This window comes from Microchirus variegatus (assembly GCF_963457635.1).
Source record: "Microchirus variegatus genome assembly, chromosome: 1".
Lineage (NCBI taxonomy): Eukaryota > Metazoa > Chordata > Actinopteri > Pleuronectiformes > Soleidae > Microchirus > Microchirus variegatus.
The window spans coordinates 21361127-21375969 of NC_139802.1; the positions used below are offsets into that span (position 1 = coordinate 21361127).

Here is a 14843-nt window from a genome sequence, read left to right on the forward strand (position 1 = left end):
TGGCGGTTCACTTGCTTCTGGGTCTGCAGGGAAGATCGTTCCAGGGATGCTCGTACCTGTCTCCAGACGACGTGGTAACGGCGAAGGTTGGCCTGGAAGGAAGGAACTGCGATCTCCTCCTCCTGGAACTCGAAGAGAAGGGGTTGGTATCCGAGGGAGGCCATGAAGGGAGAGATCCCAGTAGAAGTGGAGATGAGGGAGTTGTGGGCGTATTCGACCCAGGAGAGCATGGAGCTCCAGGAAGCTGGATGTCGGGCTGCCACACAACGCAGAGCACTCTCCATGCTCTGGTTCGCCCGTTCTGTCTGGCCGTTAGATTGTGGGTGGTAACCGGATGAGAGGCTGACAGATGCGCCCAGAGCGGAGCAGAACGCCTTCCAGACTTGTGAAGTGAACTGGGGACCTCGATCTGAAACAATGTCTATTGGGAATCCATGGAGGCGGAACACGTGGTCGACCAGTAGATCTCCAGTCTCAGTAGCGGTGGGCAGCTTGGGTAGCGGGAGGTAATGCACTGCTTTAGAGAACCGATCTACTACCGTAAGGACCGTAGTGTTGAGACGGGACGGAGGGAGACCAGTGACGAAATCTACAGCGATGTGGGACCAAGGACGACGAGGGATGGAGAGTGGATTCAGGAGGCCAGCCGGAGGACGATTAGAAGTCTTCCCCCGGGCGCAGGTGGGACAGGCGAGGATGATGGTGGACGTGTCTTGTACCATGGAAGGCCACCAGAAGCGTTGTCGCAGGAAACGGAGGGTACGAGCATTTCCTGGATGGCAGGTGAGTTTCGACCCATGAGCCCACTGTAGAACCTCAGATCGCGCCGAGTTGGGAATGAAGAGCCGGTTGGGCGGACCGTTCCCTGGGTCAGGTTCCTCCTGCTGGGCCCGTCGCACCACCTCCTCCACAGGCCAAGACACAGCCCCAACGATGCAGGACGGAGACACAATCGGGTCGGAGGATGAGGAAGGTGGATCAGGTGAGAACTGTCTTGAAAGTGCATCCGGTTTCACATTGCGAGAGCCTGGTCGGAAGGTAAGGGTGAACGAGAAACGGCCCAGGAAGAGAGCCCAGCGTGCCTGTCTTGAGTTCAGTCTTTTAGCGTTTCGTAAGTATGACAGGTTTTTATGATCAGTCCAAACAATTAACGGTTGAGACGCCCCCTCCAACCAGTGTCTCCACTCTTGCAACGCCATGACCACTGCCAGCAGCTGTGGGGTGTAGTTTCTGGTCCGACGCAGTGCGTTGAGAAAGAACTGCCCCAACCCCAGTGTCAGAAGCGTCCACCTCCACGATAAACTGGCGGGAGGGATCAGGGTGGGAGAGGATGGGAGCGGTGGTGAACAGCTCCTTGAGTTGGGTGAAGGCAGTCTCAGCCTCATTGGACCAAAAGAAAGTTTGTTGAGAAGAGGTCAGTCGGGTAAGAGGTTCAGCCACCTTGCTGTAATTCCTGATGAAACACCGGTAGAAGTTGGCGAACCCCAGGAATCACTGTGGAAAAACCCTGCACCGACTGGGGAAGAAGAAGGACGTATGAGTCCAGCCGCCAACGACTGGTTGATATAGTCCTCCATGCTACTGCGTTCGGTCTGGGACAGGTTGTACATCCGACTGGAAGGTAGCGTAGCACCAGGAAGGAGATCGATCCCGCAGTCGTACGGGCGGTGAGGAGGGAGAGAAAGAGCCAGTTCTTTTGAAAAAACCTCACCGAGGTCGTGGTACGCCCTGGGGATCGTGGACAGGTCCGGAGGTCTTGGTGTAGCGGCGGGAACCATAGCGGAAGACGGCATGGCGGAGTGGAGACAGCGGGAGTGGCAGGCGATGCTCCAGCCGGAGAGTTGTCCCATTGTCCAGTTGAAACGGGGGTTGTGGAGAGCCAACCAAGGAAGACTCAAAACGACAGGTGCAGACGAGGAGGGAATCAGGAACAGTTGCAGGAGTTTGTGATGTTACCGGAAAGGATGAGGGTGATGGGTTGCGTTCGGTGAGTCACCATAGCCAAGACTCTGCCGTTCAGGTCGAGGATCCTCCTCGGCTCCTGGAGTGGTACTGTGGGAATCCCAGCCTGATTAGCGATTTCTAGGTCGATTAAACAGTCGTCGGCCCCGGAATCGACCAAACAGGATAGGGATATAGCCTTCTGAGACCACCGAATCTTGCCAGGAAGAGAGACTCGTTTGTGCGTTGGGCAGGAAACAGCTCAGCCCACCAACACTCCTGCGTGTGTTGAGGAGCTTCGCCGATGATCCATGCCCCCACAGTAAAGGCAAGCTCCGCTCTTGAGCCTTATCGTCCTCTCCTAGGAAGTGAGCCGAGTCTGACCCAGCTGCATGGGTTCGGGGGGAACAGAGAGAGGTAGAGAGAGAGACGGAGACGCGTGTGGAGAAGTTGGTGATGGGGTAATCGTTAGCGGTGACGTGCTAGCTGCTCGGCGTGAATTAACGGCTCTTTCGTGGCGTCTCTCACGGATGCGATTATCAAGTTGTATAGATAGAGAAATGAGAGAGTCGAGGTCAAAAGAATCGTTACGAGTAGCTAGTTCGTCCCGAATCTCCCCGTTAAGGTTTCTAATAAACATCGATCTAAGCGCTGAATCGTTCCAACCGCTTTCCGCGGCATGAATACGGAACTGGACAGAGAAATCAGCAACGGAAGAGTTACCCTGGGTTGTATTAATTAACCGTGTGGCGATGTCAGAATCCTGGAGTGAATGATCAAATTCTTTACGGAGATCGGCAGAAAAAGAGCAATAGCTGACGGAGAACGGAGCAGCGATACACAGCGTGCCTGTTGCCCATTGAGCCGCTCGTCCCGACAGTAAATTGACCACAAAGGCGATTTTAGCGTTATCATTTGGGTAAGTGAGGGGTTGAAGGTTGAACAACAAAGAACACAGAACTAAAAAACTGGAGCATTTACCTATCTCACTGGAGAAACGTTCGGGAATAGGAACGTACGGTTCTCGTGGATTAGTTGAAGAAGCGGCTAACCCGATGCTACCCGGAACAGCGTTCCTCCCCGAGTTAGCGGAAGAGGAAGTAGCTGTGGCTGCAGGTTGACTAGAAGGCCTAGCGGTGTTAGCGGTTAGCTCCCAAAGGGAGTTGGTTATCTCAGTGAGTAGTTGGCTGTGGCGACCAATCATCGTGCCCTGAGCAGCGAGTGCTTGTCTAAATGCGTCTACGTCCGCCGGGTCCATGTTTGGCCAGATTCTCGGAGGTGCAGGAGACGTGGCAACCTGGAGCGAGGAGAGACGAGTGAGTATCCAAACAGAAGGTAAGTAAAGTGACAGAAGAACTGCATGACGTTTACCAACTGAGAGTGAACAACGATGTAGTTTAACCTTTCAAACACCAGCATAGTTTTTAAAGTTATCAATTGTGCACCGATATTAGAAAAACCCCACAGATGATACCAACACTGGTTAATACTGTCATTATTACCATTACGACCATTGCCAAATACTAATACAGTACGAATACTTCTTACATACACCTACGAGGAATTTGACTTAGTATTTTGGTGCATTTAAATTGAATAAAATTAGAAAACCTAAAATATAAAAAAATAAAAAAAATAAAAATGTATACAGCTCAACTCAACTCAACTCAACTTTATTTATAGAGCGCTTTAGGCAGCTATAGCTGGTACAAAGTGCTTAACAGTACAATAAATAAAACATGGCACATAAAACAGGAGACGAAATAAAAACAATAAAACTATAAAACAGTAACAATGTTTAAATAATAAAAAACAATAAAACTATAAAACAATAAAAATGTTTAAACAATAAAACACTAAAACAAGAGCAGCGTCTCATGCTGAGTTGAACGCAGAAGAATAAAAATGTGTTTTAAGATGAGTTTTAAAAATGGACAGCAACAGCAACACAAACACAATATATGTACACAAGGAGCAGTGGGTTAAAAGGAATTATTATTGATTTCTATGATGATTTGATTAATATGATGCATAACATTAGCATTACATTAATATAATGTTGTTCATGACACTGACCACAGAGGGGAGGAAACCACATGCACAGGTTATTGTCTCTGTAAAACCAGATTCGATTAAAGTCGTAAACCAAGCTCAAAGTCCATGGAAAAAATTAAAACAGACGTGGAAAATTAATTCAAAGGATAAATTCATCCTTTTTTTCCTCGATTATATATAACTGTGGTCAGGTGATCAGAGAGTTCACCATTAAAAGTGTCACCTGTTCCTATGTTGTTACACACAATCAAAGCTCCCATAGTCCGGAAGTTCCAATTAACGCTGTTTTTGGTGTGTATCTTTGCCATTCGCTCGTTTATGAAGCCCTAAACAGTTCAGCCACTGCTGAAAATGCTGGGTTTTATTGTGTCCTTGGGCTCTGCAAGTGGTCTGAAAAAGCCTGGTATCGTGACGTAAGGATCCCGTCTCCTGAACAGCAGATCCTCATGCTCCGGGCACTAGTCCAGGCACGTCTAGTTGCGTACATTGAACCGCAGAAGAAGGAGAAGGTCCGTTGTGGAGGTGTTTCACTTGTGATAGTGTCTTCTGACTCCGGGTCAAAGGCGTAAAAGGGACTGTGGCTGGGAGTCATGACAATTTTTGCTCTGGTCCAACAACCACATGTCACACTGTTCGCATTCAAGAAGTGATGATACAGAATTCATACACTGCCTGTCTCTTCAGTGTTGAGATGAGATGAGATGCCACAATCAGTCAACAATTCCAAATCACAATTTGAAAAGTATCTGTTAGCTTGGTACAGGTGAGACCTTAGGAAGGCTTCAGTAAATCAGAGAGCAGAAAGATCATCTTCTCTGGTTGATGCTGTTGTGTGTGATCTGTAGATCTACGGCTGAAACCATCAATTTCACCCACGAAGGCCATCTGGAATCCCCTGACCAGTAAGTGTAGTATGCTCATCTTCATCCTTGTCATCTTCTGTAGAGCAGGGATGTGTTTGCAAAACTGAGGGAAACCACGTTCTGGAATGGCTAATTTAGATTTCTGTGTTTTGCTCATCAGTAAACCTTAATGTTTGTGTTTCAGTTTAAAGTACAAACAGCCCAGCATCATCCATGGGTGAGTATCACTCACTGTCATCCTGATTGGCTGTTTGCTTATTGATGACATCAGTTTACTGTATGTCTTTCATCATAGTCGTACCGATGTAGTGACGGTGACTCCCTGGTTGGCTCCTGTGGTCTGGGAAGGATCTTTCAACCTGGATCTCTTGGATGCAATCTACAAACCAAAGAACATCAGCATCGCAACTACTGTGTTTGCTGTGGGAAAGTATGATGTCACAATGCACTGCTCTGCATGTGACCATGAATGCAGGGTTTCTGTTATGAACTTTAACCTGGAAGTGATCCCTCTCATCTTCTCCAAAGGTACACCATGTTCCTGAAAGATTTCCTGGAAACAGCAGAACAGCACCTTTTTGTAGGTTTCAATGTCCACATGCACGTCTTTACCGACCAGCCAAAGGATGTGCCCCAAGTCAAAATGGCTGCCGGCAGAAAGGTAAAGGACTTTAGCTTTCAACAGACTGAATCCAGTTTGACTCCTGACATTTAATTTTTAAGAATGTCACCTTCTCTGCCTCCAGTTGACAGTGCATACAGTACCTAGTTCCGACCGTTGGCAGGAGATCTCTGCTCGCAGGATGGAGATCATCCAGAAATTGATAGAGGAGGAGCTTCAAGATAACACAGACTACATCTTCTGTCTGGATGTGGACTCCAAATTCCGTGACCACTGGGGGACAGAGTCGTTGGGCAGACTAATTGCTGTGATTCATCCAGGTCAAAAGAGAATTCTTCCGACTCTTTGTGACAGAGCTAAGGCTACAACCCAGTGGACTGCACCAACAGACTTGATGGTGCTGCCCACTGGGTTGTTGCCTTGGTCACAGCCACTAAACCTGTAACACAGTTGCAGCACACTCTGGTGCTTCTTTTTCTTGATGTTTCTGGTTTTAAGAATGCTCCCCTCTCGAGTCTGTAGGATACTACAAAACCGATCGTGATGTGTTACCCTATGAGCGGCGGCCGTCCTCCAACGCCTTCATCGGTCCTGGGGAGGGTGACTTCTACTACTGTGGAGGGGCCTTTGGAGGCCAAGTGAAGGAAGTACAGCAGCTCACCAAAACCTGCAGCGAAAACTTCAGGGATGATGCTAAAAGAGGCATTGAGGCAGCCTGGCAGGAGGAGAGTCACCTAAACAGGTAAGCAGAGCAAAAGCCATCTGGATGTTTTCCTATAATTTTCAGCTCGCTGGCTAATCCACAATGCCCAAATCTCTACCTCATCTCTTCTCTTCAACTTCATTGAAAGTGACTTATTTCTAATAGAAGGCTGCAAGAGTGATACTGCAAACCCTTTTTTTAACATCCCCTTTTCACTGTCTCACCACATTTTCTCTACAGACACTGATACATCCATCTTTTACTTGACAATGCTTTAAATATATTATTTCCATGGCCGACGCAAGTTAGTGAAACATTTAATTTCCTCTGCAATTTAAGGTACATGTGGATCAACAAGCCCACTAAGCTTCTGTCACCTGAGTACCTGTGGCAGGACACCCAAGACAAGAAGCCTGAAATTCACACCATCAGGTTCTCTGGAATCATAAAGAACTACGCTGCGATTCGACCCAACGCTTGAGAGTGTTGACAGCATAGAAATGCAACTCTGTTTGTTTCATATTATTAAGCCAGATCCAAAAGATAAGATATGATTTACTTATCTTTAAAGGTGGGACAAAAACATTTGGGTGTCAGAGATCATATGTGGAGAACTGTGTTTTTTTTTTTTATTACAGAAAGGTTTGGTTCTTCTCGACTCATTTTTAATTAAACGATAGAATAAATCAGTGACTGTTTATCTTTAATTAGTTATTTTAATAGTTTGTGTAATAGCTTTAGAATGTATGTCTCTTTAAACGCTGAGTGAAGCCAAAGGCCAATTTTCACTTTCAATGACAATAAAAATCAGGCCGCCATTCCTGGTGAGCAGCTTACCTGAATCCTCAGTTTAGTGGTTAAGAGGTGTTGAGAGACATTTATAGATAGATCAACATTGCACCGTTTTTGTTTTGTATAATTATACAAACACATTCAGATGTATTTCTCAAAAAGCTGGATATTAAAATCAACTGCATGCCATACCACGTTAGGGGACCGTACCTATGTTCCCCGGGTCCAATGTCCCCCGCTTTGTATGTGACCGGGGAACATAGGACCCTTTCTCTAACCCTAATCCTAACCCTACCCTTTTTCAAAAAAAGGGTCCTATGTTCCCCTGTCACATACAAAGTGGACCTTTTTTGGGAAAAACGGGGAACATAGGACCCGGGGAACATAGGTACGACCCCCAAAGCAAGATAGCTAGCTAACGCAAGATAGATAGATGGCGAGTGAGTGAGTATTACCTGTATCTGATGTGTCGTCTGTCGTCCGTGTGTCCTTCTCTCTGCTCTGTTCATCCTCAGGATTCATTCATTCATCTGGGCAGGGGTGTGGTCAAGTGGTCACAGTTGTGACGATAGTTGCCCCCCCCCCCCCCCGTTCCTTTATCGCCAACAATGCAGCAGACCACAGCTCTATTTACATTTAGACTTAATCTAATTGTAAATAGAGCTGCTTGTCGATGACATTTTCAGAAATGTGATAATAATAAATAAACATTTAACAATACATCTTTCTGTCTTTTGTAGACTATTTGTCCCCACAAGGAAGACAAGTCCCCATAATGTGAGTGTGTAAATAGTTTTACACCTGTCTTGGGTGGTTAATTTACTTTTTAAGTACAGTGTTGAAATATTCTAGTCTTATTTCATCGTTAAAGGAGGAGGGACGTGTTATTCTACACACTATCAAGAACCAATGATTTGACGTGTTTCAGGAACACAAAGGTGATTTAGAAAAAACAAGAAAACTAAACTGAGCTCCAGCTAATTCTGTCAAGTTCTGTGACTCACTCCTGCTGCTGATGGTGTCATCACTGTTGTTTAAAGCCTCTACCTTAGTCATGACTGTGGAGGTGATAATAGAGATAAAACTTGTGTTACTATGAGTTACTGGATCCAGAGCGACTTTGTGGACTGCTACAAGAACCTGACCATCAAGACCATGGTGATGCTGGAGTGGCTGGACGCCTACTGCTCTGACGCCTCGTACGCCATGAAGATCAATACAGACGCGTTCCTGAATGTTCCCAGACTCATCACAATGTTGTCAAACGCTCCAAAATCAAACTACATGACCGGATATGTAGAGAGAGCTAAGTTCTAAGTTCTTAGAAATCCAAATTCAAAATGGTTCCTTCCCCACGAGATTTTCACAAGGTTCATATTTCCCACCTTATACTCAGAGTTTTGGCCACATCCTCACTTTGGACCTCCTGAAAATGCTGGAGGCAGCCAAACACGTCAAAGCTGTGTACATTGAAGATGTGCATTTGGGCTTGTGCATGGGCATCGACATCACTGACCCACCAGACTGGAACTATTTTCACTACACTCCTGTGCCGTACAATCGATGCACTTTCTCCAAATTAATAGTCACAAGTTTTACTGTAGCTGATCGTACGGCAATGTGGGTCGACTTTACAAAAACAGGCCCGCACTGCTGACATGTACGAACTGAACACACAACAGTGAAGACACTGGCTCAAAGTTCCACAGCTCAGGAACCTGAACAACAAAGGCCTTCTCCCCTCTGTTTACTTAAAACATTAGTATGTAACTTTTAAATATAAACAAATGTTTTTTTTAGATCGTGTTTTGCTCGGTGACATTCCCTCGCTGCACACAGGAAGTGACTTGTGTTCAGACAGACAGAGGCAGCGAGCTAGTAAAGTGGCACGACTGCCAACAGGTTGGTGTTTGACTGAATCCATGAAAAATTCCAGAAATCAAATTTAATGTTGTTCAGGTGCTTTTTGTCTCTGCCCACCCCTGCTCTGCTGCTGTATACACACAAACACCACCCTCAGGTCAAGACGCAGCAATCATCAAGTAGCTATGTTTTTATGTGCAAAATTTCGAGTGCCGGGCGCGTTAACGCGATATCGGCGGTTGACGGCGTCAACGTAAACGCACGTTAGCGCATGGCGCGTTTCCACGATGACTGACAGGAAAAAGACGCATGTGGCGTCATGTTTATGTGACTCCCGATTGTTAAAATGAGTCTCTAAAGCAGGGGTCACCAACCTTTTTGAGATGAGAGCTACCTTAAGGGTAAAAAATAATATGGAGGGCTACCACGTTAACATTTTTTTGTTTGTTTACCATTTAAATGATTAATATTATGCCTTCAACTGCATACACATTCATTCCAGTGCTTACTCCTAACGATTACCAGTTTTTATAAACAATATCAAAGATATTTTACTGATCGATCATACGGATACATGCAAGTGAGGTGAAGTGAAGTGAGCCCGCGGGCACCGTATTGGCTGCCTGCGGGCTACCAGGTGCCCGCGGGCACCACGTTGGTGACCCCTGCTCTAAAGTAACGCTAAACTTTAAAAACAGAGGCACACATTCGCAGTACACAGGTACGCTGGTTATTACGCTGGTAGCGCTGCTCTTTTCCTTTAATAAACAGGCCGCTCCCGTTTCATACGACGTGCATAATTAAAGGTTTGTTCTGCTGCCTTTGTCTGGATTTGGTCCTTGTCAATAGTATTTAGGAACCTATAAAGTTCCTTCAGCACTGGTCTGGCACCTACAAAATTTGTCCCTTGGTCTGACCAAAGCTTCCTCGGGTGGCCTCTGAGAGCCGTGAAGCGCTGGTAAGTCTTCAGGAACCCTTCTGTCGACAAATCTTCTACGATGTCGGCGTGTATCGCCCTTGACGCCATACAGCTAAACACTACACCCCACACTTTCATCTTTGTTCTCCGTCTAACAGTGTCTCTGATAGTGTAGGGGCCGAAGAGGTCAAGTGTCGTTAACTCGAAAGGCGAGGCTGGCTCGGTTCGTTCAAGGGGGAGGTCGCTCCAGCCTTCCATGCTTCAGCACATACTCTTTCAGGCGTGTGGCGAAGACAGCCCCACAAATTTCTGCTTTGACCGCGTCACCTTTCTAGTCGAGGGGGGTTAACTTGGCCTTCGATTCCACCAGGTGGGTGATTATACCATCCGAAGTTTCCCAGCAAAAGTACAGCACGGCACCGTAAGATTCACTGCTCCCATCAGAGAACGTAATCCCCCAAGGCTTACCCCTCCAGTTGGGGGGCGTGAGACTCCTACAGAATTTGATGCGGTTCAGACGGGTGTACTCTTTGAATAGTTCCACTGCGTTTGCTCGGAGCTCTTCATAGAGGGGTTCATCCCAAGTGTCTGTGGTGAGTTTACCAGCTTCCTGGAAGGCTTTCCTCACCAGGATCACGCCTTTCTGCTTTACGGGCGTTACTAGGCCGATGGGGTCGTACAACCCAGCGACCTGGCTCAGTAGGCCACGGCGAGTTAATGGGTTTGGTGTTTTTGTGTCCACCTCTTCCTCAGTGAGGTCAATGCCGGTCCTCACCTTCTTCTTTCTTTTTGAGAAGTTAATGGAGGCCATTGCAAAAAGCTTATCTTCCTGCACGAGGTAGCCGACCCCTAGGGCTTTGTTGTCTTCTTCCTTCAGTTGGTTTGGTAACACCATGTACGTTTCCTTCCACAAGGAGTCCTTCATGAGCTGTTTCTCTGTTCTTAAGAATGTCGCTTCTACGGCCTTCCTGTTATTGGGGAGGGATGCTGGGTCCTCTCTCCAGGGGTACTTAGCGTCCCAGTGAGACTGGTCGCTGTGAGCATCACTCTCCTTGAAGGTCAAACCCGCCCTTATAATCTCGAGTTCTTTTTCATCGGCCAAGGACATCTCCTTTCCTCCAGGTGAGCACTTTCCACAATGACATCCCCCACATGCAGGAATGCAGGCGGCTCCGATGCTGTCCCACTTGAGCCACTCAAGGACCTCCGAGCTGCATGCTGCTTCGCCCTTTCCAGAGGGTAGTTTATTGAGCTGTAAGAAGCAGCCGGTAAAAATCTGGACAGTTGTAAACCGTGGTAGGGATCGTTGTCGAAGAACACGGTGCCGAGCGGAGAACGCCCGTCGTTGAAGAACAGCGTCGGGACCACCAAAAACGCCACCACAACGGGCAAAAAGCTTAGAGTCAACGGGGCCGTCAGAGGGCTAAAGAGGCCACTGCGATGGAGCAGCCGAGGACAAGAGCTAACGGGGCCGTTAAGAGGCAGAAGAAGTACCACAGCTGCAAGTAAAGTGGAGCTATGCCAACTACTGGTAAAGAGACCAATAGTTACTGAGCAAACCACTAAAGAGTCAACGATTGGCCACGAAAGGAGACTAGCCAACATACGTCATCGCTGCTGAGACTCAACACCGCTGCTGACACTCGACATCAAAGAATCGACGTCGCAGGGCGGGAGTATCGTTTATCGTTGATCCTTTCGGTTAAACTGATCAGGAACCAGGAGAAAAGTAAGATGGCTGGCAACGAGCCAGAATTGGAAGGCCTGGAGCAGGAGTGGTCCAGAGGCCTGGAGCAGGAGTGGTCCAGAGCACGAAACATCCTTACAACAAACATGCAGCTTCTTATCACCATGACCGGTTTACCAGGGAGTGAACCTTCAAAAAGTATGGAAAAACTGTTCATTGATTATGAGAACTTCCTTAGCACAAGCCTTAAATATGTCACGGCACTGGAGGAGGTGGAAGACTCAATGGATGAGGATGAGTTTAAGGGGCAACAGAGTGACACTCTGGCAAAGAAAAACACCACTATGCGAGAGTACCACACCACGTTAGAAACAATGTGGTTTACACAAGCAGAACCTGACATAGGCGCTTTCATAACGGAGTTTAAATCAACTTTTGATAAGACTGAGGCACTCAGTAGAGACAAAACAATACCGCGGGCACAGCAGGGGGACGAAAGTGCCAAACTCGACCGAAAACTCGATAAAATCAGAAACGCCATGAGTACCTGGAAAGACTATCAACCACATGGAAAAAAGAAATGGAGACTCTTTTCGTCATTGGAAGAAGATAAAGAAGACCTGATGAACAAGTGGAGACGTCAACGGGACAAAGACAGCTGACAGCACGGTCACAATATACCAACGGGAGACCCCCACCAATACCGCCCTACCAACTACCATCGGCGTAGAACAAAACCCTAACCCTAGTTTCAATATGGAGCAGACAAGAAATACAACCCGGCCCCCGATCCTCACCAGCACGCCAAGACCGCCAAGACCCTTTGTCGACCCTGGTGTGGAACAAAGTAGTGAGGGGCCATTTAGTTTGAACACCAGGGGGGAAACCAGCTCAATGTGTACCCAATCCAACGTTAAATACACCCAGGTAACATTACCAAAATTCAACGGGAGAGGAAGAGACTATTGGCGTTGGTACTGCAACAAAAAATCCCAAGGAGCCCAAAAAGCAATTTTCCCATTGACCGCAATAGTAAAAGAGACGCGTGTAAAAGTGTCCACAGGACACCTCGAGACATGGACACAGGCTTTTATAAATCTTTATATTATGTATTTTTAGTTCATGGAGTTTCATGTTTGAAAAACATTCCTAAAGGCAATAAAAAGCCCAGACAAATCTTATTTCTCAGAGTGACATCACAGCTGTGTACGAGCACAGCCAAGCGTGGTCATGTGGCGTCTCGGGAACGGCGCTGCTGTCAGTGAACCGTACGATATGAAAACTTCATGAGAAATGTGAATAAATGAAGACAATGAGGGGGTTTCGTTTACATTTTTAAAATATTATGACAAAGCAGGTTTTAGTTATTATTATATTATATATATTATTATATTCGGTGCTCATTAACATTTATTTTCAAACGTTTTATCGATGTATTAATGAGCTGCTTTGTGGGTTCATTGAGGAGAGGAGATCGACATGCTGCACTTTATCACTGTGTTCAGTCCTGGACATCGTGACACTGATGATGGTGTGGACTGTGGAGCTGTGACCGTGTGATGCACTGAGAGCTGCGGTCACTTCACCACTGATTCCCGGGGAGGATGTTTGTCTTATCGTCACTATCGGTTCAGGAAGTTACTGTTAAATGTGATGAACACGCGAATTATAGTTGAATATAAACGTGTTGAGTGAAAGAATAGGGAGTTATAAAACTACTTTAACACGTTGTTATTGTTCGTAATAATAATTATACAATTATATAAGGGAAATCAGACAAAAACAACACGATTCCTGTAACACACATAAAGTAATAGTCACAGTCTTAACCCAAATAAACAATTTTTATTGATCGTTTTAAACTTTAACTCCGTCATTGTACTTTTCAGCTTACTATATTCACTTCGATATCGTTGGTTTTGCATTTATTTACAAATCCATGTTTAAAAGCCGAAGTTAACGTGACGGCGGTATTCATGATATCCGCTAGCACACGTCATTAGCATACTCCCATCATGCCTTTCGATGTTCATGTACGCGCCGAGCAAGTCGATAACGCGGACAGCTCGTTCACATAGCCGAGAGAAATTATGGTAGTGACACTACTGCCCATGCTCTATGGGCCCCATAACCCGGAAATAAACGCAGAAGTCAAAAACTTTTTGGGCATATGCGCTGGGTGAGCAGCTTCATAGGAATGAACGGAAGCGAAGGGGCGGAGCTCTATCCAGTTCATATAATACAGCCATGGTTAACGTGCGTTAACGTGCATTAACCTAGTGCCCAGCACTAGAAATGTCATGAAATTTAATTCTTAACCACACTTCATTCTTTCTGTCATTGCGTCTTTCTTTCTTTCTTTCTACAGATTTCTTTCTTTGACTTAGCTAAGTAAATTATTCTGCATACGTTAATCTACAGCAAAATGTATATAAATCATTAGTGTTTTCAGCACGTCTGTGTTTCAGTTTCAGTTCTAATGAAACTTTTCTTCTCATTGTAAGGGTAAAACATGTCATTCGGCCTTCTCTATTATATCTATTATCTACTATCTATTACACAGTTATCAGCTCCCAGTCCTAAGCACAAGCCTAAACATCGCAGGACGGTGCTTGCTGCAACTATCTAATCACAACAGCCTCGGTGTAGCACTGGCACCAGTCTGTTGTCTACAGGATTCGTCTCTTCATATTCTCGCTGAAGCCTGACTGAACTGGGGCAGACGACTGATACTACTAACGCTACTGCGCAGTCCTCCCCAAGGTCAGCTCCATGTATCAGCAGAGAAAGCACTTTTAAATATCCTAACTCTGGGACTCACAGGCAGACTGACAGAGGATGATGACCGACTGTTAACATACTTGTTTAGTGTTCGCCATTCAACTCAGATCTCAGTTCTCAGATCTGAGCTGCTTCCAATAAAGCTTTTTCAACTTAACTCATCTCTGACTCCAGGAAACTCCATCCTTGGTCGACTCATTAAATAATCAGATCTCCGCAACACTCATCAGGTTGAATGTTTTTCCTCACAATGAGGTGTTTTAGTGCAACCAGCAGGGGGCGTACCATGGCCACTTCTCCTTTTATTCTGCTTCTCCACCTGCACCACTGTGTTTGTTTGTGAATGTAGAACTTTGAAGATCCCACCTCCCCTTAAATTAACAGAAAACAGCACTTTATTTTTTATTTTTCCATAACTTTGAAAGGTTGGTTGTTGTGTTGGTGATTTGAACTTCAGTTATGTACAGCTCACTGCATTTTCTTGTTGCTTTGAATGAAAACATCTGTCATAAATGTCTGATAATGTAACCTGTAACCATGTACATTCGTAAAATGTATATTTATATTTTACAAATTTAAGACTGCACTCGTTCTACTCCTTTGTAATCTATAACTTT

General features: G+C 45.9%; 1 protein-coding gene and 1 pseudogene across 2 annotated transcripts; both read left to right on the forward strand.

Annotated features, from left to right (window-relative positions):
• Positions 1-3174: 3174 nt before the first annotated feature.
• On the forward strand, positions 3175-6665 carry LOC310930389 (globoside alpha-1,3-N-acetylgalactosaminyltransferase 1-like; the record flags this gene model as incomplete). Its single annotated transcript, XM_083893356.1, has 8 exons — positions 3175-3257; positions 4842-4898; positions 5044-5076; positions 5155-5289; positions 5388-5520; positions 5606-5801; positions 6004-6223; positions 6524-6665. The coding sequence occupies 8 exons, from the start codon at positions 3175-3177 to the stop codon at positions 6663-6665; spliced, it is 999 nt and encodes a 332-aa protein (XP_083749482.1).
• A 1406-nt stretch (positions 6666-8071) lies between these two features.
• LOC310930473 (beta-1,3-galactosyltransferase 2-like) lies at positions 8072-9959 on the forward strand (annotated as a pseudogene). The gene is made up of 3 exons: positions 8072-8326; positions 8373-8596; positions 9917-9959. The product of its transcript is annotated as a beta-1,3-galactosyltransferase 2-like (transcript).
• The last annotated feature ends 4884 nt before the right edge of the window (positions 9960-14843 follow it).